Raw genomic sequence first — 27,085 nt, forward strand, 5'->3', positions numbered from 1 at the left:
GCTTGAGTTGTTCCCAATCTGATGTGCTCTCTGAACATGCTCACCACGAGTCACATGAGATCTTTAAATAGATTCTTTTCCTATATCTATGCATGGCAGTGCTGTATATCTCCTCTTTGGCTATTATTTAGATGTTTTTGGCAACCACTTTAGCTAAAACAAATATAAGAGCAGTAAATTATGTTACTAGAAACATAAATGCATTGCCAGTGAAAAATAGAAAAATGCATCAACAGAGATTCTACATTAAAATAAACCTGAAAATTAGAATAGGTCTACAAACTGAGTTCTCTTTAAAAAAAGATCTGTCAGCAGTCACTTTGTTTAAATAAATTAATAGTAGATTCCTACTACTGGATAACAGGAGGGATATAACTCTTAAAACAAGCAGAAGGCTAAAAAGTGCTGTGATATATTTTGAGAATAAGCAAAATATAGACTCATGTTTTTTAAAGTATGCAGTGGAAAACTATTCTACCGGTCACCTTTTCAGCTGTAAATACTATCTTTTTCCACTTCATTCTTAATTCTTTCCACATGTGTCAGTAACATTACATGCATACGGTGAAACTCTTTGATAGTGGTGTGCTACTCTGTTCTAACTCCTACAACACAGAATTATTTCAAGCCACTATTAATATGAGGTATGTCCTTTATATTTTCATATATCTTTCTGTTGAGTGAAAAAATTGATGTAGCGAAACTGCTAACAAGCTGAGCCTTTGAAACCATGGGCAGGTGATGAAAGCCACCTCATGTCTCAACCATCCCCAGGTCACAGCTGTCACACTCACTGCAATTCATTGCTGTCACAATCTGCTGTCCCTGCTTGTTGCTGCGCTCCTCTTATTCATCCAACTCATATATCTAAGCATTCCATTACAGAAAGACATCTAATGTTCGCCTCCTATTTGAGAGGGCACAACACCCTTCTGAAACACAGTTCTGAAGATTTTAGAGCATCAAATTAATTGCCAAATCTAACGTGCTGTTTTTGAAGGCTTCTCTTATAATTTTGTCTTTGTCTCATCTCCTGAGTATAGCAGGATCAGATGTTCGCTTAGTTCATGATCTCAGCTTTATTCCGACTTCTTATCATGAAGAAATGAAATATTGCCCAGTAATAGAAAGGCATTTGAAGCTTCGGAAGTTTAAAGATAACGACACTAACTGTGAACTCAGTGAATTGGAAGGGAAGGTCAGCAAGTCATCCAGGGTGGCACTGTTCACAAAGTCAGCTCTTCTGGCCAGTGAACCAAGATGCTTATAATCTGAAGACTTGGATTTTATGGGACTTAATTTTGTTCTCAGTTACTTAATTTAAATAGCATTACTATGGATTTAGTTTTTAGAGTAGAAATTTCTCATAGGTCTTCCAACTTCAAGCAGTGTTAAATTTATAACAGAACATCTTGCACTCTAATTTCAAATGTGCACTGTCATTTCAGATTATAACTATGAATTCAAAGATGACAGATTCATAGTTCTTTTAAAACAGAATTTTTTTCTTGTGAAAAAAATTGGCACAAAGTAAAAATATTTAATGAAAATTAGAGTTAAAAGAATGAGCCAGAAGATAATGAAAACAAAACCAAAACCCCTAAAAATGTAGCAATAAAAGGAAGATATAATTATCGTAACAAATACTCTTATGATTTTAACTATACTATTTATCCATACCTATAAAAATAGACAAAAAGACATATGACATTCTCCCTTACATCTATTTGCTAAATTTTTTTTTACTTGTAGTGTAATTTATTATCCATAATCTTTACGTTGCCAGTAGAAGGTTCAAGTAATATGCTCATAGTAGACAGTTTGCTTCTCTACCCCTCAGTACAGTTATTTCAATAGATACAAAATTCACAGCCTCTAACTGTTCCTAGTGAGGACAGATAAAATGATAATGACATTACACCAGCTACCCTGGGAAGAAAATCTCCAAGAATGACCTCATGCTTTTACATTGCAGAGGTTTCTGATCATATTCATCTGCCACAGAGAAGAGAAGACATAAACCTAGAGATATATCACACAACAAAGAGACTGAAGGAAAAAGTAGGAAAATATATGCAATTCATTTACATTATAACTGAATCAAAAATATTAGATAGTTTTGAAATCTTCACCCTAGGTTAGAATGAAACTTCCTTTACAACCAGGTAAGCTATAAGAATTTGCAATTAAGGAACTCTAGGATACAAAAAATGCTAAGTAAAATACTCTGTTATAGTGCTGCCTATCATTGAAATATAGAAAACAGACAACATTACAGCAGATGTTTTAGCTGATTAAAGGAACTGTTGGTTTTAAGGACAAGGAAGTCTCACCTCATGTATCTGGATACCCTAGATGATAATAAACAATACACACAGCTACATGGTGAAAATCTCCCTTTCAAAGTCCCACACATTTAAAACTGTTAGAAAGGTGTAGATTAGACAAGTGCTGATTAAGCGATAGCTTCTAGGGTCCAGCAAGGATACCATAATACAGTGACATTTAAAAACATGCCAAGCCCATTTGCCACAGCTCCCTTTTCATGAAAGCAAGCCTTTTTTCAAACATATATATACATGTATATGTATATATAGCCTAGGAGATACTTATAGTCCAAATGATCTTAATACTTTGACACAAAGATTAAGGGTTACAGCAGGGTGGGCTGGGTGTTCAAAATACTAGTAAAGATCAAATTCTGTTCTCTTACATACTTCCAGATAAATAAATAAATAGTTCTTAGATGATAAAAGACAGAGAAGATATTAAGAACAGTGAAAACAAAGTTTTGTTATGATAATAATTCATAATTCTCAAGTGTCATTGAGTGTGTGCTCAATCTCAATCTCTGCTTTTTACATACTTATGTAAAACCAGTGGTCAGTGTCCCAATTAAGAAAATAAATTTAGAATGAAATACAGCATGACTTATGTTCCAGAGAACAACTTCAGTATTTATAATTCTTACCAAATATTGCTCAAGTGAAAACAGAAAACAAAAAGTATAGAAACCACCATGCTATCAGACAATCAGCTAGCAGCAGAGTATATATACTTTGAGATTTAAGATTTGAGCAAGATTTGAGGATGGACATTAGGGATGGAATCTAGTCTAGTCAACATAGCAGTACTCCTTCTAAAAATAACGCTTTAATTCTCTGTTTAGTCAAAGATAGGAGAGGGGTGCTGCAAATGAAAAGCTGAATGTAAAAATGAAAGTACTTTAATTAGGTCATTGGAGCTCATGTTTTTATCCTCATAGAGACACAGACTTGTTGACTTTCATTTGAATGGTTCTTTATGATTTGGCTTGTCTGGTTACCGGGAACGAAGACAGGATTATAAGCATTTTCAACAACTCAGTACTAACTCAGATTTCTTCACTATGCGTATTCACCAGAGCTGCAGTAACTGTAGCTCTTGTTGAAGGACCAACAGATTTTATGTTTACATACATTTTGTTGAACGGATTGTCTCAAGGGGCAGAATTCCAGCATAGCCATAACATAGAAAATAACCTTGTCWTGACCTATAACAGAATTCAAGCCTCTCTGGGAATCCAAATCCAGTGTTTGACCTCTCAGTGAAAAAGGGTTTTCTTATGCTCAGACTGAACTTCCTGTTTTCATTTGTGCCTATTGCATCTTGTGAGTCATTCAAGAGCAAAGCTATTAATGGCAAGTTTAAGAGAAGATAACCAATAGGTTTGTGTACTTACTACATCTCATTTATTAGTATTAAAAAAAAAAATAAAAAAAAAAGAAAAAAGCCAAGAGGTAAAATGTAATTGCATGAATAAATGTCAAATCTAGTCATAAATATAAATATTCATATTAATACTACTAATAATTGTGATACAGGACATATATATTTATAATGAAACAGATCTTCTCCAGTCTTCAAAGAAAATTCCATGCCTCTGCTAAACACCTCTAATAGCAGCTCTAATTGAGTCTGGAGAAAGAGGATGCTATTCTTATAGGCAGCACACAAAACCTAAGACAGGTAGATATTTGTTTACTGAGATTTCTTTACAGTGTTACAATTCTGGCCTGAAGACTATTGGGTCTCTTCTGTGTACCTTTGCTCTGTCTGTCCCAGGGCCCATCAATTCAGCTTCCACCAAGGCAAAGTACCTACCTCTTCAGTCTTCTTCAGATCTCTTGAAGCATTTCAGTTTGAATGCTTGGCTTCCCACACAGAAGTGCAGACTTTAGATTGGTCTCTCTTAGTTTAACAAGGGAATAATTTCTTCCTTGCTTTCTTGAGAAACATGCAATTAGATGACCAGCTACAAATTAGGAGAATTCAGCATCAAAGCTTTATATTCTGCATGAAAAAGACTTCAGCTTGAGCACTGATATATTATTGATTAAGACGGGGACAGGAAAAAGAAGGTGACTCTAGGCATCAGTAACCTACTGTGTTCCCAGCACTACAAAGGTTGGGTTTCTCATCCCTACTGAGAAACTTTACAATTTATCTGATACATCTGACAGAAAACATCTGATAGACATTCACCATCTTTACAGCACTTACGACAGTTGCTAGTACATATATATACATACAGATTTACCTTAATAACAGATGTCTCCACTCGGGATGGAGGACTCTGCACTTGTGCTGCTGCTGCCATGTTGGCAATGGTACTCAGGTGATTCATCTGGCTCATGGCCATCGTGACCGAGGCTGGAGGTAGGCTCACGGGAATTAGTGGGTGGGGCATCATCATAAAAGGAAGCTCCAGTCCTGGAATTTTGGGGGAAAAAAAAAAAAAAAAAAAGTTTATATATTTACTTTTTCCCCTTGTTGAACAACATTCAAGTGATGGGCAACAAGACACTTTAGGATAAAGCATCTAGGTAGAAACTTCTTTCTGTGGAAATGCYGAGTGTTCATGGAGGATTTTTACACAGAAGGAGAGACTACTAGGCCTCTCGGTTTGCTCATATCTGTGTAATGTTTCATTGCTCATAAATTCCTATTTATTGTCTTTTTTGATAATTTTGTATGGCGCCTTAGTGATGGATTATTCTACCCCAGTGCACAGGTTAACAGCTACTTTAAATATCAATTTTATTGCACAATATGTATTTCTTCTTTACTGCCTCTGCTGCCCCTGCTTAATACCTTAAAGAAGTTCTGCAGTATTTCCCACATCTTTGATTTTGCATAGCCTATCCATGTAAAGCAGGTCCAAATAAAGAGAGCATTTGGAAAACTACTGAAGCTAGTGCTGAAAGATGCCAACTTGTACCATTTGGCAGAAGGCGGTTCTACTGCAGAAGGCTGGGGGAGTGGCTAACTAGATACTTCTACTGTCCATGCCAGCTGGGATTGTTAACAGAGGTCTACAATCTCTTGGTGAAGGGAAACTAAAGCTTTTCTTTATCTCAAGTATCACCACTGCTACATGGGAGGCATGAATATATACGAAGGAAGACTCCAAATTTTCCGTGTTTGAATTTGCAATAAGGCCAGCAATTTAAACCTTTCTTGAAAGTGGACTTTTTTTGTTTTGGAATATGCAGATTGTGTGAATGGCATTTTTTTTTTTTTTTTGTTTCCACACTTTCAAAAAGATAGGTAAAGATAAAATGTTCATTTTCCATTAGAAAACAAATTCAAAAAAATCTATTGTTGTCTTCATTACTGTGAGGTATGTATCTGATATATTACTGGTTTTATACATACTTATAATTTTTAGGAAATAAGACTACATACGCTATTTTATACTTAAGTGAAGATTTTTCACTAAAAATGTCTAAAAAATATCATCTATATGCCAATTAACATTTAAACTATGTTCACATCTCTTCTTGTATTTGCATATGAAAACAAATTAAAGAAGCAACCAAATATTTAATTTATTGAGGGCACCAACATACATGCCTATATGCTTGGTTGACATATTTCTATGATGTATATTTGTTTCATATTATTAATTAAAATGTAAGAAATTATTAATTTAACCAGTCTTCCGCTAGTGGAACTGACTAACAGAAAGAAAGATTGTGAACAAATACGTGTTGAGATGAGCAATAGATTTGAAAAATATTTTTTCCACTATTGCAGATCTAATTTAAAAAAACACAGAATTAAACTACAGTATATATTTTGAAGAACAATAAAAAAAACATATAAAGCTATATATAATGAAAGTGTAAAATGTTCTGAAGACTTAAATTATTCATACTACATATTACTGTCTAGAGCTGGAAGTGAATATATGCATGTGTACACATACAAGAAACATACACGGAGTGCATGAGTCTGTATATTTACCATATACAATCAATAAATAATGTTTGAATATCTACATAAAATATCTATATTTACATGGATTCTCTGTAGTAACAATATATGACTGCTTCCTTTTATATACAGAGTACAATTTCACCCTCCTGACTTTGAAAGTTTCCTCCGTTTTCAGGGGAATTCCTCTTGATAAGGATTTCAAGATGACAACAGTCAGGACCGATTTAATCTATACTCGGTTTGTATGTAGCATCAGGGATTACAGTGAAACATATTTCTGAACATTTTTAAGATACTTTTTACTTCCTAATGAACAACAGGGCCTGAAAAACAGCAGGACTAATACCATCTCCTGCTTACTTTGGTATAAACTGGATTAGCACATTAGTCTTGACATTTTTAAACACCATTTCCATGGCATGACAAAAGCACAAAAGTTGGTAGAATTCCAATTTAATTTCTCTAGATCTATTAAAAAGTTGATTGTAAAAGCTGTACAACATAGTTTATAATGAAAAATACACCATTATTGCCATGATTTTTTTTCCCCAGTTACTTCATGAAGACAGTTAAAGCTCAATATAAATTCTAACTCATTAGCTCAATACTGTTTCAATCCCAGTGTAAATTGTTCGGAAGTAGGTAATGAAAATTCAGTCCAAACTCTCCTGCAATCAAACAAAGCAATTTTATGAAACAATGAAAAGAATCAATTATACAAGAGACTTTTATTATTTTACAAGTTCTCACAACCTTTACACAATCCATATAGCTCAGCTGGTTAATGATTTGAATTTCATCCCYTCTGATAAGTTTTCTTGCATGTTGAGAAGTCAGAGACTCACAGAAAAACATGAACTTCCAAATAAAATCACTGAAGGAAATGAATATTAGCTGGAACTTTTTTTCCTTCTGCTTTTCCTTACTGTAACTGTTTATTGCCTCTGTGATATGCACATTTTGTTTCTATTGAATTCTTATACATCAAAACATGTAACTGAAGAAGAAAAGCAAGCACAAAAAGTGGGATCATCTCACTTAACTTTACCCAGAGGTAAGTGATGATGCAGACAGAGATTGAATATAAAAAGAAACGGTAGTTCTCAAGGATCATTCACCTCATCTTAAGCTACATGTGTATTAAAAAAATAAAGCCTTTTTAATACCATTTAGAGATTGATTAAAAAGAATCACCCCCAAAACATTTCCATGCAATATAAAATACTAGACCAGAATAAGTCCTATTTTAAGTTCTGTATTCATTAAGAAAAGTTTACTTTGTTCTGGCAGTTCTTGCATCAGGGCACATACTGTTTGTCCAGGTTGCTCTAATTTCTTGCTGGATCTGTTCCTGTCTGTCCCGCTATAGCTAAAATGAAGCCAGAACAGACCTGGTGTACTGAGTATTTTAATGAAAACCTGATTATGCCTCAATTCAGATGAAGTCAGCACTGCCTGGTGATCAGGCAATGTCTGTATCTGAATGAAATGAAGATGGAATGGCCACAAGAAACAAAAGAACCGACTGATCTCTGGGAAYGCCATCGTACTCAGTAACTGCAGGAGAAGATTGTACCAATGGTTWAGATTTAGACCAATTCTTAAGCAGGATGGATCTAGACCAAATGTCTTGTTTTTTGCTAAAAATCTTCACACTCCCCTGAAATTTCTTTTTTTTTTTTTTGGACATCATTTAAAAGTCATCATTTAAAAATATTTTTCCTGCTTTCCTATCAAAATAAGTCAACACTCTTATATATTATATGTAAGGACATACAATATACATGACTAAATGCAAGAATATTGGCTAGTTTAATAATCAAGGAAGAATTCTACATTTGACAAATATGGACAAATTTCCCTGTAATAAGTTATTTTCCCTGTTTATTAGCTACAGCATCTACAGTACAGTTAATTTCATGTTACACACCGCTGTTTGATAGGATGGTCGAGTCAATCCTATTGYAACTTTTCTTAACATGGTAACAAAATTTTGCACGGTCGGTCACAGATTGCGAATTATGGCACTCATCACGTGGCTCAGAGTCATGGCAGAAATTAGATCTTTTCTTAAATCAGGCCCTCTTTTCTTCTGCCTCAAAAATGACAGTGGCCGTTGTTTTAGAATGATAACAAAACCAACAATAAATCAGAATAGAGAAGACAAGCTTCAGAGAGAGCTAGTGGTTAGTCAGTGACAGATTCTTTAATACTTGTAGTCTGGCATCGTCTGTCAAGATTTGTTTACAACGAAAATGATTCATGGGCAGAATCCAATCCATAACATTAGAAGCCACTTTCAAACTACAGTTTGCTGCACTCCCAACCACTTTAAGTGGACAGACATAGATACAAATAGTCTTGGCCATTTGCTGTGTTTTCCTTAGGTTAGTTAAGCCTAACAATTTTCCTCTTAGAGGAAACAGTTATTTTCATTAATGTCAAAGTGAAGTAAGTGTTATTCCTTAGACACTACGCACCGTCTGCACAACTAAGTGCAAGCTACTGGTTCTGTCACTTTTTACATTTGATTTTGATTTAACGCATACAGGTTTCAAAGAGTATTAAAAATCTGTTGCCTTCTTCCTCTTCACTTGTTGCCCTGCTGGAGGCTTATGTTTTTCCAGTTTCCATCAGTGGTTGTCAGGTCTTTGTAATAGGATTAAAAGCTTGGACACCTGATATCCCTGGGTGCTGCAGTTCACCCTCATAAAAGCTGTTTGCTTTAAATTGAGAGAAAATCAGTTTTTAGTGGCATAATTAATTAAATTATGCAAAGTGTTCCAGATTCAGCATAACACTTTCTGAAGCAGCAATTGGAGGCACTATATTGCATTCAAATTGCATTTCAATTGATGCTGCACTAGGCTGACCATAGAGTATCATTCTCAAGGATTTCCAACACAAGGGATCCAATTTTGAAATGCAGATTCTTCATGATAAGTGCCCAAGCCCCACACATAAGCATACAAATAGGCAATTTGGTGGCCAACTAGGTATTTCATGTGCTATAGTGCTAATAGGAACATTCAAAAACGTGAAATCAAAGTTCCAAATGTTAGTAAACGTGTTTAAAAACTGAGTTCAGAATGTCTCCCATTTATTCATCATGGACAATCGAACRGAGTAAAATGGCAATGCATTTTCATAATTTGAAAGACTGCTATAGCACTGTAGCACTTCCCTCCTAACCAGCATTTCAGCACATATCTTCCATAATGTGAGTTACTTTCTCCCATAACGAGTGCTTATACAACAAACCATTATTTATACAGTGAAGTGGGTCTGTAAAAGCCTGATGTCTGGATTATTTGTATTCATTAGTAGCACAATTAGGTAGCTAAGGATGGTTATAATACGTGAAAATAATTCTGGACTGGAAGGTAATGTGGCCAAGAAAAGGAAAATGAAGCAGAAAACTACCCTGTATACTATGAGCCTTGCAAACAAACTCTGATCTAAACATAGCAGATTCATTTTTAGGATCACATCACTTATCTCCTTATTTCTTTTCATTCTCATTTTGTACTCATTAGGATTCAGCTTGCCTAAATTTAGGTTTCTACAATGTGAGCCAAGCATTTATGCCYGCAATATAGTCAACAGAGATCTAGTGAACAGCATTAGGCAGCTCTTGAGCTTGCTCTGTAGAAGATACCTGTATTTTGTCATCTGAATCTCTCCTCTGGTTCCACTGACTCCAGTGACCACTCATCCCAGACCCAACTCAATTGCCTAAACAGAGGCCATCACCTGAGATGGCCAAAATAATTTGAGACATGCCTGTAGGGATGGTGCATACAACACAGCACCTACAGGAGACCTGTGGCCATCTGGAGATGGAGAGGCAAGGCAGGACACCTTAGGGTATCTAAGATATTAGTGGATACACACCAATGTCTAGGCAACTGAATCAAGCCTTCCTTGATTTCAGGAGGAGTTTAGAAACTGAAATTAGGCTATCTGCCAGGCCTTCAGGTGGTCCCCAAATCCACCATCATATTTGCTTGCTACATGTGGAAAATCAGCATAACTTGCTACATTTCAAACAGCACTACAAGCCAGTGTTTAGGCAACTGAATCCATGCTCCATGCTCTGCAATAGTTTCAAGTAGTACAGATATAACATATATAAACAGTACTGTGGAGAAAAAAAAAAAAAAAGAAGAAGAAAAAAACAGAAACAAAACTTTTACTTCCAACATTACTTTCTTCATACTACTGATCTTATTTCAGTCTCTCTAATCTTGTAAACAAGAGCACGGTTATCTTCTGTGTTTGCTGAAACAAATTGTATCGCAGCAACAATTACCAAACAATGCATCAGTATCAGCTGTGCTGGCTCATTTTTCTCAAGTGGATTATTTTTCACTATCTGTGTTATGAGCGTCCACTGGAAAATACACATAATCAGTGTGGTAAAAGTTGGTAATCTCAGCATCCTGACAGTGAGGAAACCTCTGCCAACAACTGTCCAGATCAAATCCTTTAGCTTTTGAATTACAGTAAATTTGCTACTTCATTTTTGCATAATTCAACTCAGTCTCCTATAGTCTTTAGTCTTCGTAGCTATAGTCTTTATTGTGAAGACTGTAAAGCATAGACATCTATAGATAAGGCACTTTTACAAGAATATATGCTATTGTCATTTCACTATAAGCACAAAGGAAATTGTCATTTGTAAACAGCATCTGTTCCATGACACTGATATTAAAATATATGCATAGCATTACTATCCCTTCTGACATTAGAAAAATTTCAGGAGAGCAAGTACTATGACAAGGGGAAATAATAAATTTCAAGTGACTTCTGTGAAAAACTTTATATCCTGCTCCAGATAAGATTTTTTCTTTTTTTGTTGTTTTCTTTTCCACAAAGGCTTTCCTTGTCATTTGATGGTTACATAAGCATGCTTTTGCTCTTAAATTGACAGTGAGCAATGTGGCCTGATAATTGAAAGCTTGTTATAATTTGCTTTAGCAGAGTTGGCTTATGGGCCTGGCATTTGTAGCTCTGCTAATATTACTACACAGCATAAATAGGTGTAGTAGAAAATTCTGTAGGAAAAAAAAATGTTATTCTGTGATATGTTTTCCCACAGAAATATATAAAAGCAAGCTTAGATAACCCCCAAAATCACATATTTCCTTTTCTTTGAAGACAATATTAGCAATGGAAAAAAAAAAAAAAGTGGCCTGATTCATATAAACTGCATCATTCACTTTTTAAATTTTATTATGTAACTTTCCTTGGTGATGACAGAAAAGTGATAGCTGCAATTTGCAACATAAGCCAGGTTTGTACCCACTTTATTTTTCCTTGGAGAAAGTTCTTAACACATTTATCTTTTGATAAATAAAAACTGTAATACAAACAGCTAATTCCAGGAAATCAGATGGAATTCTAAGTGCTGAATATCACACTACATTCTTCATCATGAATTAGAAAATATTGCATTTATAAACCACTTAGTGAAAAGATTCTTTCAGAGTGGCAATGAATCACATAGAATATGTATTTTATACTTTGAACTCCTTCATTATTTTGCCAAAGTGATTAACACTGGAAAGCATTTTTAAAATTCAATTTAATGAATAAGAAATGGTCTGATACAAGTGAGAGCTCAGCAGCTCGGGTACAGGCTGTGTGACATTCATCTAAAAATAGATTTTCCATTTGTGTCCTTTATCAAATTCCTAACCTGTTTGCATTTCTTTGATAATATATAGAGTTTCTTATTATGGTTATATGAAGTTATATGAGAGAAGCACAATTATACATACGAAAATAGGTATGCAATATCATTAGGAAACAAAAATCAGATGCACTTCCATCTACTTTTTTTTTTTTTCTTTACCATCAGATACACCTAGGTAAATATGTTAACTTCAGGGAGGAAAGGTAGAAATGCAGATGGTCCTCTGAGATTTACAGAGTATGGACAATTTACTATACTATCAGATATCACCAAAACTGAACATTCTCTTTCTCTCTTCAGCAAGATGATAAACAGCACAAATTATTTTGTGAATATCTGGAATACAGTCATATGTATTTATGTATAAAATTTGCCCACTTAATATATAATTAAATAGATCTTAACATATCAAAGAGGTATTAAATATATATTAGTATAATAATATGCATTCTCATTTTATGTAATTGATAATATGATTTTTTTTTATCTTTAAGAAACAATTGGGGCAAGAATGTCCAATGTAGTAGTATCTAACTATTTGTTTAGAATATACTATGGGAAATACAGGTTTCAGGCATTTTAGAATAAGGTTTCTTYCTGCGCATGTATCTTTTTTTTCCCTCAGCCTAATCATTATGCTGTTTTTTTTAGCACATTCAAAAAAGAAAAATATTGACTTCTCCAGAAAACTGAAAAAGAAGAAAGATGAAAGATGCATTTTGGGGCTTTTAAGTGATAACATTGGGATTCAGGACTGTTGCAGGTGCCTAAGGTGTGGAGAAAACATGGGAGTTTGGACAGGAGCTTATGCTTAACAGCTGCACTGGTTAATGAAGGTGCTTAAAACAAAACAAAGCAAAACAAAGCAATACTCTACACAAATTATCTCGAGTGACTTTATTATTACTATTATTAATAACTTAATAACTGTAATCTGAACATAAATATATATTCCAGCATAGTTTCAGGATGTCTAGATATAACTGGTGACACTCTTATATACCTGTGATAAGCTTACAAAGGAAAGTACCACATAAAATCATCAGTGGAGATACTGAGGAGCAAGCAGTATGGATGGTAAGAGTAGGCAAGGCGAGAAATCCATATTTCCTGTAGTCTAGTTTGGGCACACCGTCCCACCTATTTCAGCTGTGTCACAGTGCAGGAAAATGCAAGGGGGAAAAAAAAAAGAAGCGAAAGAAAAAAAGAGACAGATGTAAGATACATGGTGACCCAAGGGTGTATGTGTGAGGAGGCCAGTGCTCAGGATATTCCTTTGGAGAGTAAATTTCACTTCTAGTTTCAGAACTGAAAATCAACTCAGAGATGGATATTACAACAGCTCTAATTCTCTCTATAGCCTATCAATGGCACACAACATCATACGCTTTAACATTTGCTCCGTTTTATGAATATTAAATCATAGTTTGCTTTTCACTTCCTACAAGTTCCTACAAGTTAGTGTGGACTCTGAAGCAAGGTGCAACAAAAATAGTATCTATTAATTATAGCACTGAATGGAACTAATTCAAGAAAAAAGATGACAGGAATGAAAATGCAAAGCCAAGAAGGTTGACGTATTTCAAGTAATCTTGTTCTACTGATGATTTAAAAATAAAACTTGGTGGATTGAACTGGAATGATATTTTAATTTCTAGCACCGATGCGGCATAGACTTAACTCTACATAGCTTCTAAAAGGCTGCAGCACAGAATATTGAATAATGATCTTTAACATTATTCTTCAGATTTTTACTCATTGATTTTTAGCCATTTTCTTAGGAAACAAGGCTAAATGATCACATCACCAGTCCCTTATAATAAAGACATGATGAACTTATGCAGTCTCAAGCAAATTTGGTAGTGAGGTCTCGCAGCAATTAAATTCCTATGATCTCTGTGAAAATGTCCACAAGTAGGCTGCATACCTGCCTACTGCAGCAAGCTTTGCATGCTCCCCAGAGCACCAAGCTGCATTTTTCTTTATAAATGAATGAGAGCCAAGTGTTTGTCCAAGACTTAGCTTGATGTGAAGTGAGAGGCTTCACAGGCTGCACTCGGAACGGAGGTGAAGTCCCACATATTTTTTAAGGGTTGCTCCAATGTTCTCAGACAARTTCTACCATCCCCACCCATGTCGGGTCATCTTAACCATGACATTTGTCTACTCTGAGTACAACCCAACCTTATCTTTGTCCATGACAGCAAGAAGATTACTGGAATGTAAAATCATGTCACCTTCTTGAAGGCTAAACTTGCCTTCAAGCCCTCTCAGGAATGCCCTTAAAATCTTCACAGCCTGGTGCAAGCTGGGTCTTCTTATATCTGCCACAGTCAGTATGCACACATAGACAGAAATATTTTTTAATGCTGATGTTCAGGACCGACATCACAGGAAAGAATATCAGTGCATAATGTATTAGAAAATTTGCTGTTATTCTCATATATAAGAAAATATCAGTGAATTGATACTTCATAATATATGTTATTTAAGTAAAGAGAAGCAGTGCTGTTAATTTTAGATTGCAAATTCCTTAAGCTTAGACTTTGAATTACAGTATTAGGCAAGTGCCAGAGCTTTCTGTGATGCTTAAGGAAAAATCAAGTAAAAATCATGTCTCCTTCTGTAAATTATTTTCATATTATTCTGAGATTCTGATTAATAATCAATATCCTTTCAGTACCTTTTTAATTTTGATAATCGTCAACATAGCTTTCTGATAAAAAAAAAAACTGGATGACTATTGATCTGCAGTAAAAGCTAAATTTTGTATTTTAAACTCATTAATGCATAAATATACATATTGGCAGCAGGCAACAGCTCTTAGGCTTTATCGTATCCAAAAAGTATCAGAGTAACTTAGAGTGGTGTTCCTAGCATTGAAATTCCAGTCAGCACAGTGAGTCCTGACATTTGGCATACATGCCTTGCACGATGTACAGTACCAATGTAATTCTGCAGTTATTCACTAGAACAGAAGAATATTCAAAATCACTTAAAAAAGATCTTTGTGTTTTAAAAAACCTTTTGAACAAGAAAGACTGAAATCCTGTTTCCATAAAGTCAGTGAGACTCAAATAAGGCCCCAAATTCACACCACTGTCTTTGACATGACAGTATATAATTCAAGGTAATGCAGAGGTTTGCTAGCTGAAAAGCTGCACAAATGCTTTTAAAACAGCTAAATGTTTATTATCTTTTGCCTAAGTAACAAATGTACAAAATATATTATTTGAATATGACAAATATGATAACAGATTACTTGTCCTTCTAAGAGATTCACTACCAAAAATGTTTAAAAAGCAAGACTTCCACTAGTTACCCCAGGGATTCCTGTGCAGCCTTCTGGATGGATACAGTGTTATTAGTCGAATTTTACAAGCAGCTTACATTGTACATAATGTCTTGAAAATTTAAAAAAGGAAAAGAGATAGCAAATGTCATTTCTTTCATAGCTATAAAATGCAAACTCCAAGTGTTTTAACCTAATGAATAAATGAGTTTGTCCTTTATGTATAAAATATAGTTTGTGTTTGTTGCACAAGTTTTTTAATAATAGATGAATTTTAGGTTTGCTTCAACATATTCAATAAAGTGTGATTAATATGGTTTTTCAAAAATGCAAACTAGACATTACTATATTACTCTGCAAAATGCACAGCTTGCAACATTATTGTCTCAGTGGGATCTTAAATTGAATTGTAAAATGTGTCTTATTTCCAGTTTGATTTATGTAAGAAATTTCAGTGGATAATGCCCTTTTTGAAGTTTCAGTTTTTCTGCTCAGGAAAAAAATACATAACTAAAAATCATGACATGGTTTATTATAAATCACAGCTAAGTTTTATCATTATATAACGTACCACTTAAAATCATATACTGATGCCACATACTATGCTCAATTCAGCAAATTAACTTTTTTTTGAAGTTTCTTATTATGACAGATTATATAACGCATTTTTGACATGTTCTGTGATTTTATTGCGATATTCTAAGTAATTACCAAATCTCTTTTTCTCTAAAAAAAGCTTTCTTGTGCCCTGAGAATTAATCTATGATACCATTTAACTTGGCTTTTTGAAGTAAATATCACTAGATAAAAAGCCAGCTGGTTCTGAATAATGGGATACTTGAATGAATGWATTAGTGTTTGAAAATGAGAGTACATATCTTTTAAAAAGATTAATTTCCATAAGAAAGATAGCTCACAGATCTACAAAAGAATAAATTCCAAACATAATAAACTGGCAGAAAGAGAGGTAGATTAAAGTAAAGGCAGCAGCACCTTGTTGTTGCAGCTGTTGTATAGCAGAGATTCTGTAGCAATTACAACATTTGGTAGGTACGGGCAGACTCTTCAAAGGTTGTAGTATAGAGCTCGATCCTAGAATACACAGCATACCCTACATAATAACTTGAGATTMATTTTTACTTTCTTTTTTTCTTAACAGAAAGTAACTTTTGTGCCTAACAATCAAGTCTGTGGGACGAGTTACAAAGACGCTTCGGACTTTACTGTGAAAAGCTTTCATCAGTTTTGTTTGTTATTAGAGATTTGGATATGAATTCTTTATCACAGAAAGAGATGGGCTTTATTGCAGCACACCACTGCTGACATCAGCATGTAAACTGACTTCTGTTGTCCTATGGACTTTATTTCCAATATCCTGTTTCAAATATATTTCCTTGAATGGGTTTAGAGTTCTGCTCACACAATTACTTTTACAATTACAATTACTTTGGCCAAACATTAATGAAAATGAAGTTTGCAGATGCCACTCAGTACTGCGGGTTTGCATAAAACAAATTATGAGACTTGTGGAATTAAACCATACTGGGCCAAGTTTTAGAGTACATGGAAATTTTTTCTACTTTCTTTTTTTCTACTTTCTTTTTTTTTTTTCCTTTTCTTCTGAAGATGGGATTGATCTAGGCTCAGTCAAATCTGCATGAAGTTTGTCACTGGTTTGTCTGAAAATCATATCGATCTAAGTTATTCTGGGCTACCCAGAAAGTTTGTCACACACCATAGTATCCTTGAAAGACATTATAAAACATTCTATTAGTAAAGTGCAGGGAAATACAGCTGCCAAGTCCAAAAAAAGAACTGCAAGACTTTGCTCAATGCTAATAGCATGAAGCGTCCAAAATGCAAGTGCCAATACAATTAAGGCTATGAAAGCTGAAACCTCCACAACAATGTTCTTCTCTTGCAAAAGTGCTAAGGAGCTGGTTTAGCAGAAGCAGAGACCTGTGTGTCTACAGCACACCCAGTGCAGCTGCAACAGGCATTTCAGCTTCCCAGCAAGTCTAATGAGCACATGAAATACAGCTGCAGAGAATTTTTAACTGCAGGGATTTTTTTTYTTTTTTTTAATCAGACTGATTTTCAAGGGATCAGAACAAGGTATTTTGTTACTATCTTAGGGACAAACTTTAACTCCTTTCAAAGTTTAGAAGCACTGCAATTAATAGCAATAATTTAACACCTGTTTCTSTCCTCACTGGTTCTCTGCGGTAGCTGAAGCCTGTTTTTTGTTGAAGCCTACAGCAATATTGGTCTGAGCATAGACATGAAGCAAGGATATTTCAGGTTATACTTTCACCTTAAAATCTGGTAGTTGTAAGAGTAAGTACTGCAGATATAACCTGCATATAAATTGTATAGAAAACTGCATGCATATATGCACATATGTATGATGCACACGTAAAAGACAGTCCAGCATACTTTTAAAAAGATCCTAATAGAAAGATTTTCAGCAGGTTTTTTTTACCTTTTTATCAGCATCAAAAACAATTACTGAGAGAATTCAAAGTTTAATAAGACTTGTGACGTAAATGTTATAAATATATTCAGAACGGGCATAAAGTATCTAGTTCTGATCTTCCACTTTTTTCTGTTACTTTTCAGTTCAATTCAGCATATTTTGTTTTTTTTTCCTTATCTTTGCCAATATTATACATAGTATAGCTATATTCTAATTGTAGTACATATATATATGTACATTATATTTATATCTTGCCACCTTSCCAACAGCAAGTATATTACAATTCTTAAAATAGCTTATAAATTCCAGTGCTTTCAATTGAAAATACTTCAAATCTTCAGTTGCATTTTGTACTTTGCAGTTCTGACATTCCACTGCAATCGGAACAAAAGCAGGTTCTGAAATGGCAACATTTCACATGAAATGGATATTCGAGTATTCCTCATGCACAGTGTGCTTAGGGYGACTGCAAACAGCCACTCTGCAAAATGCAGGCTCCAAACGGCCAGCTTGTATGCATGCTATTCAGCATAATAACCGCAGAATGACATCTTGGTGAGAGGAGAAGTTTAGGATATGGCCAYGTGATCAAAGGCATCTGAGTTAATAATTAGTCCCTGACATTTGAGCTGAAGTAAGCGGCCACGTTGTTCCACACAACAATATCCCCTAAGCCTCATCTATGCTAAGAATATACTGCCTGGTCAGTCAGGATGCAGTGAGGAATGACTCTTTAAGCCATGGTAACTCAGCAATGTTCATTCACATGCCCACTCCCCGGTCAGGTACCTTAATATAAGTTTTATGCCAACCATGCAAGCACCTAAGATATCAGTATGCACTCCAAATGTCAAGGAGACCCTGCTGCACCCAAAGGAAATTCTCCCCAGCTACATTTGAAGGCACAGAAAAACTGGCCCTTGCACTACCAAAGTTAATGACAAACTTTGCAGAGAGAAGCACTGAGACCAAAGGCTGGAATTGGATCCGTGCAACAGCTGTGGTGACTCATCTCAAAGATCATACTTCCCTCCATTACTTTAATTTGCTAAGTCAAATAAACTGCTTGACTCCCTTGTACACTTGGAAAACACTACAACCCTCCATACAGAAATAAGCTTTCAATGATTAAGAATAATTTGAACCAAATAAATGGCACTAAAAACAGATGAGTGAACTATTTCAGTGTTAAGGTAAATGTCTATTGAAATGCATCTGAAAATAATTTAGGCATTCCAAATAATTCATCAGTGGCATTTACTATGAAAAGATGTTTCTTTCTAGTCTGTGTTGAAATTGGCTACAAAATGTTTACAGCCATTTTTTAAAAGCAACTCAAGATTATTTTTTTTTAATCATACTACTTCAGGAAAGCTGCTTTTACTTAAAAAATAAAAATCGTATTTACAAGGTTTCTGCAAACATAACTGCCATTCTATTAAGGAAATGGCACAGCAAACAGTAAATAGTGGCCCCAAGGGAAATGTAAGTATTGATTTTATTACTATGTTGGTTGGTTTGTATTTGCAATTGTCAACTCTAATTTTAGGCTGTGCATTAAGTATCCTTATATTAGCTTAAGGAAAAGAGCAAATATTAATTAGAACATATTGATAATGTTTTTATAAGTCTTAAATTTAGTGCTTACCAAGCATATATTTTGAAAAAAAAAAATCAAATCGMCCTCTTGGTTATAATAGTGAGTAAATGAATAGGTAGAAACTATAATAACATGGATTATATGATACTTTTGTGCATCAAGTCATCTGATGGATGTAATTACTTAAAATTAAAACTAAAATGAAGTGCTAAGATATTTATTATTGCAGTTGACTACATTACAGAAAATGAGGTGAAGTCACTATTCAGATATAAAATGACGGGTACCTAGATTGATTGCGACCTTGATGCCGTCAGTTACTTTTTGATAGACAGACTCTTGCTCACCATTCAGTCTCTGCATATGCGATCCACAATGTTCAGAAAAGGCAGAATGGGGGTTACACCTGCAGACACCTCTAAAGGTAATTCAAGATCTTTTCTCTCTGATGAATTTAAAACACTACTGGCATAAAAACAAACTGATTATACTGATTATTATTATCCTTTGGTTTTGATAATACCCACATGCACATCACCAGCAGTAAGGATTTATGATTCTCTTCAGTATTGAATTGGAAAACACAATACCAGCAGACAGATATAATTATCTCTTAGAATATAGAGATGTTACGACTTCTGCTTCAAAGAAGTCACACAGTCTTCATATAAGAAATGAAAGTTTATAAGAATGGGGTGATGGTGATTTCAAACAATGCAAGTCTAATTTGACAATTCACAGGAAAAGGATTTCCTATCCATATGTACTTCACAGTACTTTTCACATTTTTTGAACAGTTACATGCACAAAACCACACTAAAATTGCTAACTGATGCAGTTGGGAAAAAAACCCTCTCTTTCTGATTGCTTAATGTGCTAAATTTCTAAAAGTAACTAAAAATAATTTATGACATCTACAGTGTTGTCTACAGTTTTATTCTTGATCTTGATATCATTCATACTTTGGGGGAGTCTTTTTTTTTGGGAAATGGATAAAAGCAACACACATATTAGAAGCACAAAACAGAAATTTAATTTTTTGTATTTTAAAATAACATTTTAAACTAAGTAATTTTGAGGTTAGTGATCTGTTAGATTTTGACCATACAGCAAAAGTATATGGTATTAGTGATTTATTACAAATGTTTCAGTGTGAATAGTGATATTAAGGAGCATTTTTGGGGATATATACCAAAGTAACACAGCTCGTGAATGCTGACTTGCTTCCTTAGGAATAGACGTGGCAGTTCTGGGGCTTAGGGGCTCATCTCTGCTCTCACCCCTRACAACTGCACTTGAGAGATACCCCCAGCACCTTCCTCCCCACAGCTTCCAACAGAGGCAGCCGGACAAGCTGAGGTTTCCCTCCCCACCTTTCCATATTTTCTCCATACATTTCGCATTACACAACCCAACCTTCTCTGCAGAAGCAGATGAGTAAATTGAGGTATGTTATGCTCGGCATGTACAAACATGCATATAAAGGACCACATTTATTATGTGCCTACTTATACCTTATTTCCTCCCAGTGGTCATCAGGAACTTAATCAAAAGTAACATTGAGGGTCACCTGACAAAAGTAAATATCACTGTTCACATTAGCTACTAAAGCTTGGCGGTTACTGATTTTACTGAGCTATTACTTGTATTATCCAGCTGCACTTTGCCATCAAACATTTAAAGTAAATGCAAAAATATTAAATCCAAATCCCAATTTTTAATTTATAGACATGCACATTTCTCTGATACAGTATAGAAAGGCTTCTAGTACAGAGGCAAAATGAGTACAGAATGCATGTAAGAAAAATAAAATGCAAACTTCTCAATTCTATAAACCAGAGTGCAGTGATCCCTGCTCAAATTATTTTTTGCAGAAGATTTTACCTTCAAGTAGATGTATTATTTACAACATAATGATTCCAGAAGATACTTATAATAATCACATTAACAGGACGGGCAGTGGAATACGGCTGACATAGTTTCTTTCAGTATTATCTCAATAGGGCTGTTCTAACTAAAACAGCTATGCAAATGATGAAATTACCCGTTTCTTTGAAATCATTAGTAGAGAAATTTTCTTTCTGTTATAATTGTGTAACAAGACCACTATATTACAACATATAACAGGCCTAAGAAGGTAGACCACAGGAAGGGAAAAAGAAATGTCTCTTGGAACTACAAAACTCTGTATATTAAGCAAGCAAAACCATGTAACATGTTTCCTTGAAAGTGTTTAAGCAATAATAACTGTATACTGTTTCTCAAAGGAAAATTAATTGTGACTATGCTTCAATTATGCTATATGTCATTAGCAGTATATATTTCTCCTTAAAAGTTAAATTATAGCAGGGGGATCTGTAAGCTTTTTTTCATTTAAAAATGCATTTTTATTTCAAAAAGTATTTAAAAGATAAGATTATTTTTGTAAAAACAAGAAAAGTAAATGAATTCTGGTGTAGTTTAATCCTGAGAAAAACACATACAAAAAGAAGCTTGCATTGTATTTGCCTTAAGCAGCATAAAAATGTTAAACAGGGCAAATGTTTTACTTTTAAAATACTCAGAAATAATTTTTTTTTTGCTGAGAATACTCAGAATTGTCTCTTACGGTGCAGCGATGGGCAATGCAGGCCAGCAAAAAACTTCACACCTTTCCCTTTCAGACTTTGGTGAACAATAAGGGATGATCTGCAACTCAGAGCCACATATAACTAGCTCTATATCCTACCTCTGCTAATATGGCTTTTTGCCAGCAGGATAGTTTTCTCCCGGGGAAACTGGGCTATATGCTTGAAAGGAGCTGGAATTAAAGGAAATTGCTAAATCTGAGTGGAAAGGTTAAAGTACACTACTCAACTCATAGAAATTCAGAAAACCTTATATAAATAGCTCTAGTGGGTGGTCATTTTCTATGGCTAAACAGACTGCTGAAAAAAAAGGTTCATACTGGGTCCGCTAGTAAATTAAACAGTATCACATAGAAAGAAGGAAAAAAAATTTACTACTTGTTTAATGCATGATCCTAGAAGGAAGCTTGATGGAACAAACACACCGATTCTCTCTTCTTTAAATGAAGGGAAAAAAAACCCAGCCTGTTACCATATCATAGGCTACTCCTATCGAGTTGGACCCAATAGATGGGCATTCTCAAAGAGACTCCGAATTCCTGTTTTCAGGACATGGTTTACCACATCACAGATGGCAGCCCAGGAGGGGGAACGAGCTCCACAGACTCTCCACCCAGCAGCAGGGGAAGAGAGAGAGCAGAGAGCGCATCCAGGTTCGACCCCAGCCCCAGGGCACCAGGCAGAATAGCTTCAAGTCACAATTTCCTTCTCCCAAGGCAGCCGGCAATTATGTCCTGCGCCTGGCTCAGGGCAGCCTGGGTCCACAATTAGTCCCTTGACCTTGCCGAGACTAACAGTGTGAGTAAGGTGAGAAAGACTTACCTCTTTTTCAAAGCTCTTTTTTTTTTTTTTTTTTTAAATGCAACTCATGTAACAAAAATTTCCTTGTATGTCAAAGTAAAAAAATAAAAATCCTTATGTTTTAAAAGGATTTTATGATTTTAAAAGCCTACAGACTCAAATAAAAAGGACAAAATGACAGTTTTAATTCAATGTTTCCATAGCCTTTCTGATAAAATGAATATGAATACAGATTATCTCTTTCTTTCTGCTCCCACTAAAAAAGCATAGGGTTTTCTTCTCCTTTCTGCAATAGGCTTATCAGTTATAGCTCTATTACGACAATACTCAAGGAAGTTCCATTCATATCGTAGACAATTATCTGTGATAAAGCTCATGGCAGAAACTGTAGATTGAATAAATGCTGACATGGGTACATTAATGCACATGCCACTCACATCGTGTCAGGTACAGCTACCCCTCAGGTTCGAAGATACAAATGCTCCTTTCAGCACTTTGGCATATCTCAAGTAATTAGAAGCCATCTGCTGAAATCTTCAATGTTCGGTCTCAAACAGCCATCTTGAAATGGTTGGGGCTTTATTTCATGCTGGAGGGCATACCTTTTCCTCTACACTCAAGCTGAACGAGGCCTCAGACAGTGAGTAAAAATGAGATCATGCAGAGGGGAAAAAAAAAAAAAAGGAAGAAAGAAAGAAAGAAAAAAAAAAAACACTGATGGGAGTTTGACCGAGGCTGCCCAATTAATTGTCAGTGAGCTAAAACAATGCAAATTCATCGAACAAATAAATATAAATCCAAACCTCTAAATTAAGGATGGAGTGTAGGTCACTTTGGGACTGAACCATAAATTAAATACTCCGTAACAGGCAATTAAAATAGAATATCAGGAACATGTTGGGCAAGCAGAGATCGCTCAGTCAACCACAGATCGAGCAGAATGATTCTACTGATCTTATAGCCAATACACAACTATTGCATAAACTAATGGCCACAGAAGGTTGGAGTCCAAACTCAGACTTCAAACCTGAAGATGCCAAGAAGATTTTCCAAAGCAACATTTATATGATACTGCAAACCAGACCTAGATGTAAACTCACTGTTCTAGCCTTTCAGTTGAAAAAGCCACATGAGAAGCAAGGCTGTAAGCCTTTCTGTAATACCTGCATTTCACTAAGCAGAGAAAAAAAAAAAAAACAAAAAAAAAAAAGATAGTTTTTCACTATTTAAAAGGTCAGTTTACAAGACAGATAAGAATACAAGGCATAAAACAGACCACAGCAGTATACTTCGAATGATTAAAGATACTGAGCGCTAAACTTGTTTTGACCATATGCTTATTCTTTGACTTTCCTGTTAGATGTATACAATATAATATAGTAAGTTACTTACCTTGATAGAATAGAACCATACAATAAACTATGAAGAGAGAAAATCCCCAGTCATAATGTTGAAGAACATTTCTGAGTGCACAATATTAATGGAGATCAAAAAGTCAACTAACCCATGTGTAATACATGAGTAGTGAGAACTAACCTCCAGAACTTCCATGTAAATCAGTTAGTTATATGGCACACCAGGTCAAGGTTTAGTGAAGCAACTTTTCAAAACCATAAAAATCAGGAAAAAAAAAACAGAGCAGCTGACTCTACAGCATGTATGATGAGAAGATGCTTTTTAGTATTCCTAAGCAATTCAAGATGTTGCTTTGGCTATAGCTAGGTTATCAAAAGTGATCACAACAAGATTTAGTGAGCTCTCATAAGACACATCACCTAGTATAGCCCTAAAGAAGCACATCATAAGGTCTTACTGCATCCACTTCATTTCAAGGAGCGAGTGAGTTTGCCAGTCTCATAAAGACTAGATCCTTATCCAGGCTCTGCAGAAGCCCCCAAACTTGAGTCAATGTCCTGTCTGAGCCCAAAGCTAATTTACCATATGAACAGAGCTGCTACAGAAGCTGATCCTCTGATGAACTTTAACAGTTGAAAGATGTATATTGAAAATACAGCATATTACAAGAAATAATTGTAGAGATTTTCTAGGTGGATATTAGGTGAAATTCACCCCTTAAAACAAAGCTTACTAATGAAAGGAACTGTGCTGAGTTATTAAAATTTAATTTCTTATCCCAATTATCTAGAAATCCTCAGTCCGTGCATTTTTTTTCTTTCATGTGAATGACTTCAAATCCTTCAAATCCTGCTCTCCACCTGTACAAAAGAAATTTCTTAACAGAGATGCATATAATAAATGCACTTTCACTTACTCAAATTGCTGCAGTTATACTCAAATAGTGTCCACGATGCAGCTATTTTTGGCTGAAGTTACAACACCTCTTTATTAATCACTTTATGTCAAACCGAAGCCATGTTACAATGACATTATATTCTGAACATACATGTATCTTTTCTTGCAAGAACAGTTATCACATGCAAGAACCCTGCAAAATGGAGTAGCAAAAGCTGGGTTCTCTGTATAGTGCAAATTCTCTCTGTGTGACCACAGAAATATCTGGATAAGCCTTGACTGAGCTTCATCCAGCTCTCCCTTCCTCTGTCCATAACAAGCACACACAACCTTCCCTGTTACTTACAGTGTAAGAAATCTAAAGATACTCAGATGCTTACAGAGAAGACTGTGTTAAACTTCTCTAACTGCTGACAACTGKATCCAATATCTGCAGTTTGTGAGATGAAGCTCCACTAGCTAGAAAATCCAAAATACTGGGAAAAAATACCTAAAAAAGCAAAGGCAATGCACCATCCTGGATGTATTCAAAGTCCCCCAAGAGCACACAGCTGCACATTCAGGGCCTACCTGGTGTGGTCAGTAATGTGGACAGTAACACGTCTTAACATGTCATGTATCATGTAATATGGACAGTCAAGGAAAAGCTAGAGATCTACTAAGATTGACTTAACTGCAAAGTTCTGTAATTAAAAGTGAAATCACATAGAGAAGCAAGTAACAGATGTTGGTTTTATTTCTGTGTGTTGACTTTATTAAGGAAACACTTCCCCCTCCTCCAAGACATCCTTTTCTTTCATTTATTTGCTGTTTCCTATTATTTTCTTTCCCTGCTAAGCAACTGTAGCCTTCATCAGTACAATGAAGTCATTTATGTCTAAATTCTTGGTGCTTTGGGGATTTTTCTTTATGTGTTTTGTAATTGTTGCGAGTTGATTTATAACTTTTATGTCTCAGATGTAAAATGGAAGTAGAATATAGCTTTTTTTTTTTCACTCCACTCTGATTAACACCTGTAAGAACACATGAGATATACAAAAATAATCTATTTTTTCATAAAAGAGCTCCTTCTCTAATTACATTGTTTTAGAAAGCTACTGAGATTCCCCCGATATGAATTAAACCAGCACCCACTTGGTGCTTTATTATCTCTTCAACAAAATGATTTATTGTTTGTAGTCTGAAAGCAAGAGAGGAAGAAAATTACATTTTCTGTACCACTAGCACTAGCTCTATCACTTACTCTATACTATTCTCTTGAAGAGTACAATGAACAATATTGTCATGATACCAGAAATAGTTAATGCCAACAAAGCTCTCTCACAAAAATTGTGACAGCTGAGATCATTGTACAAAAGTTGTTAAATCTCCCTTCTTAGCTCAGTATGACCTTCTATATTGTTTAAATTTTAATTTAATTCCCATCTCAGAGTTTGCCCATAACCAATTTTTTTTTTGATATTTTAAAAGTTCCAAAAGGACTAAGTTTAATTAAGTAGGAACAGGCAAAAACTGTAAGAAAAAAAAAAAATCAAGCATAGAAAGTTGCAGAATTTTTTATGAGTTACTCTAGCTTACTAATCATAAACTAGGTATGAGATGTTTAACATTGTTTATCAATGAAAATTTAATGATTTTTTTTTGCATATATTTATTAAGGGAGGCAAGACTACTACTGCTTGCAAACAATGGGTTGTAAACAGCCAAAATAAATTTCTATCAAGCTACATGCCTAATATTGAAAGTACAGGATGCCTGCCTGCGCATGAGAAACTCTCTGGTCAAGTTACAAAACTGGAAATTCAAAATGCCTTTGCTGAAAAAGAAAGTGGTCGTAGGAGCAGTGGTTCCTTGAGTGCAGGAAGCTGTTTTGATACCAAGGTCATGGCACCTTTGCAGCACCACCACAAACCCCTTCAATATGCAGCAAGAAACTAACAGTTTCCTCCAGCAGTGAAGCCTAGAGAATATGTAGAATGTGCAAGCCAAGGAGCTGTGCACCAGGGAGCTATCAAGGTCATCAAGCTCTTTTCCTATGTTTTGCAAAAATTCCAAAGAAATTGGATGCAAACCAATG

At 35.0% G+C, this 27,085-nt stretch overlaps 1 protein-coding gene across 1 annotated transcript in view; it reads right to left on the reverse strand.

Annotated features, from left to right (window-relative positions):
• DACH1 (dachshund family transcription factor 1) overlaps positions 1-27,085 on the reverse strand; it is a 352,406-nt gene that overhangs the window by 112,953 nt on the left and 212,368 nt on the right. Inside the window, 1 exon segment of the mRNA XM_026044517.1 lies at positions 4,580-4,752. Coding sequence (XP_025900302.1) covers positions 4,580-4,752 — 173 coding nt within the window.

The sequence above is a fragment of the Nothoprocta perdicaria genome, unplaced genomic scaffold (genome assembly GCF_003342845.1).
Source record: "Nothoprocta perdicaria isolate Ctin4 unplaced genomic scaffold, notPer1 scaffold_37, whole genome shotgun sequence".
Lineage (NCBI taxonomy): Eukaryota > Metazoa > Chordata > Aves > Tinamiformes > Tinamidae > Nothoprocta > Nothoprocta perdicaria.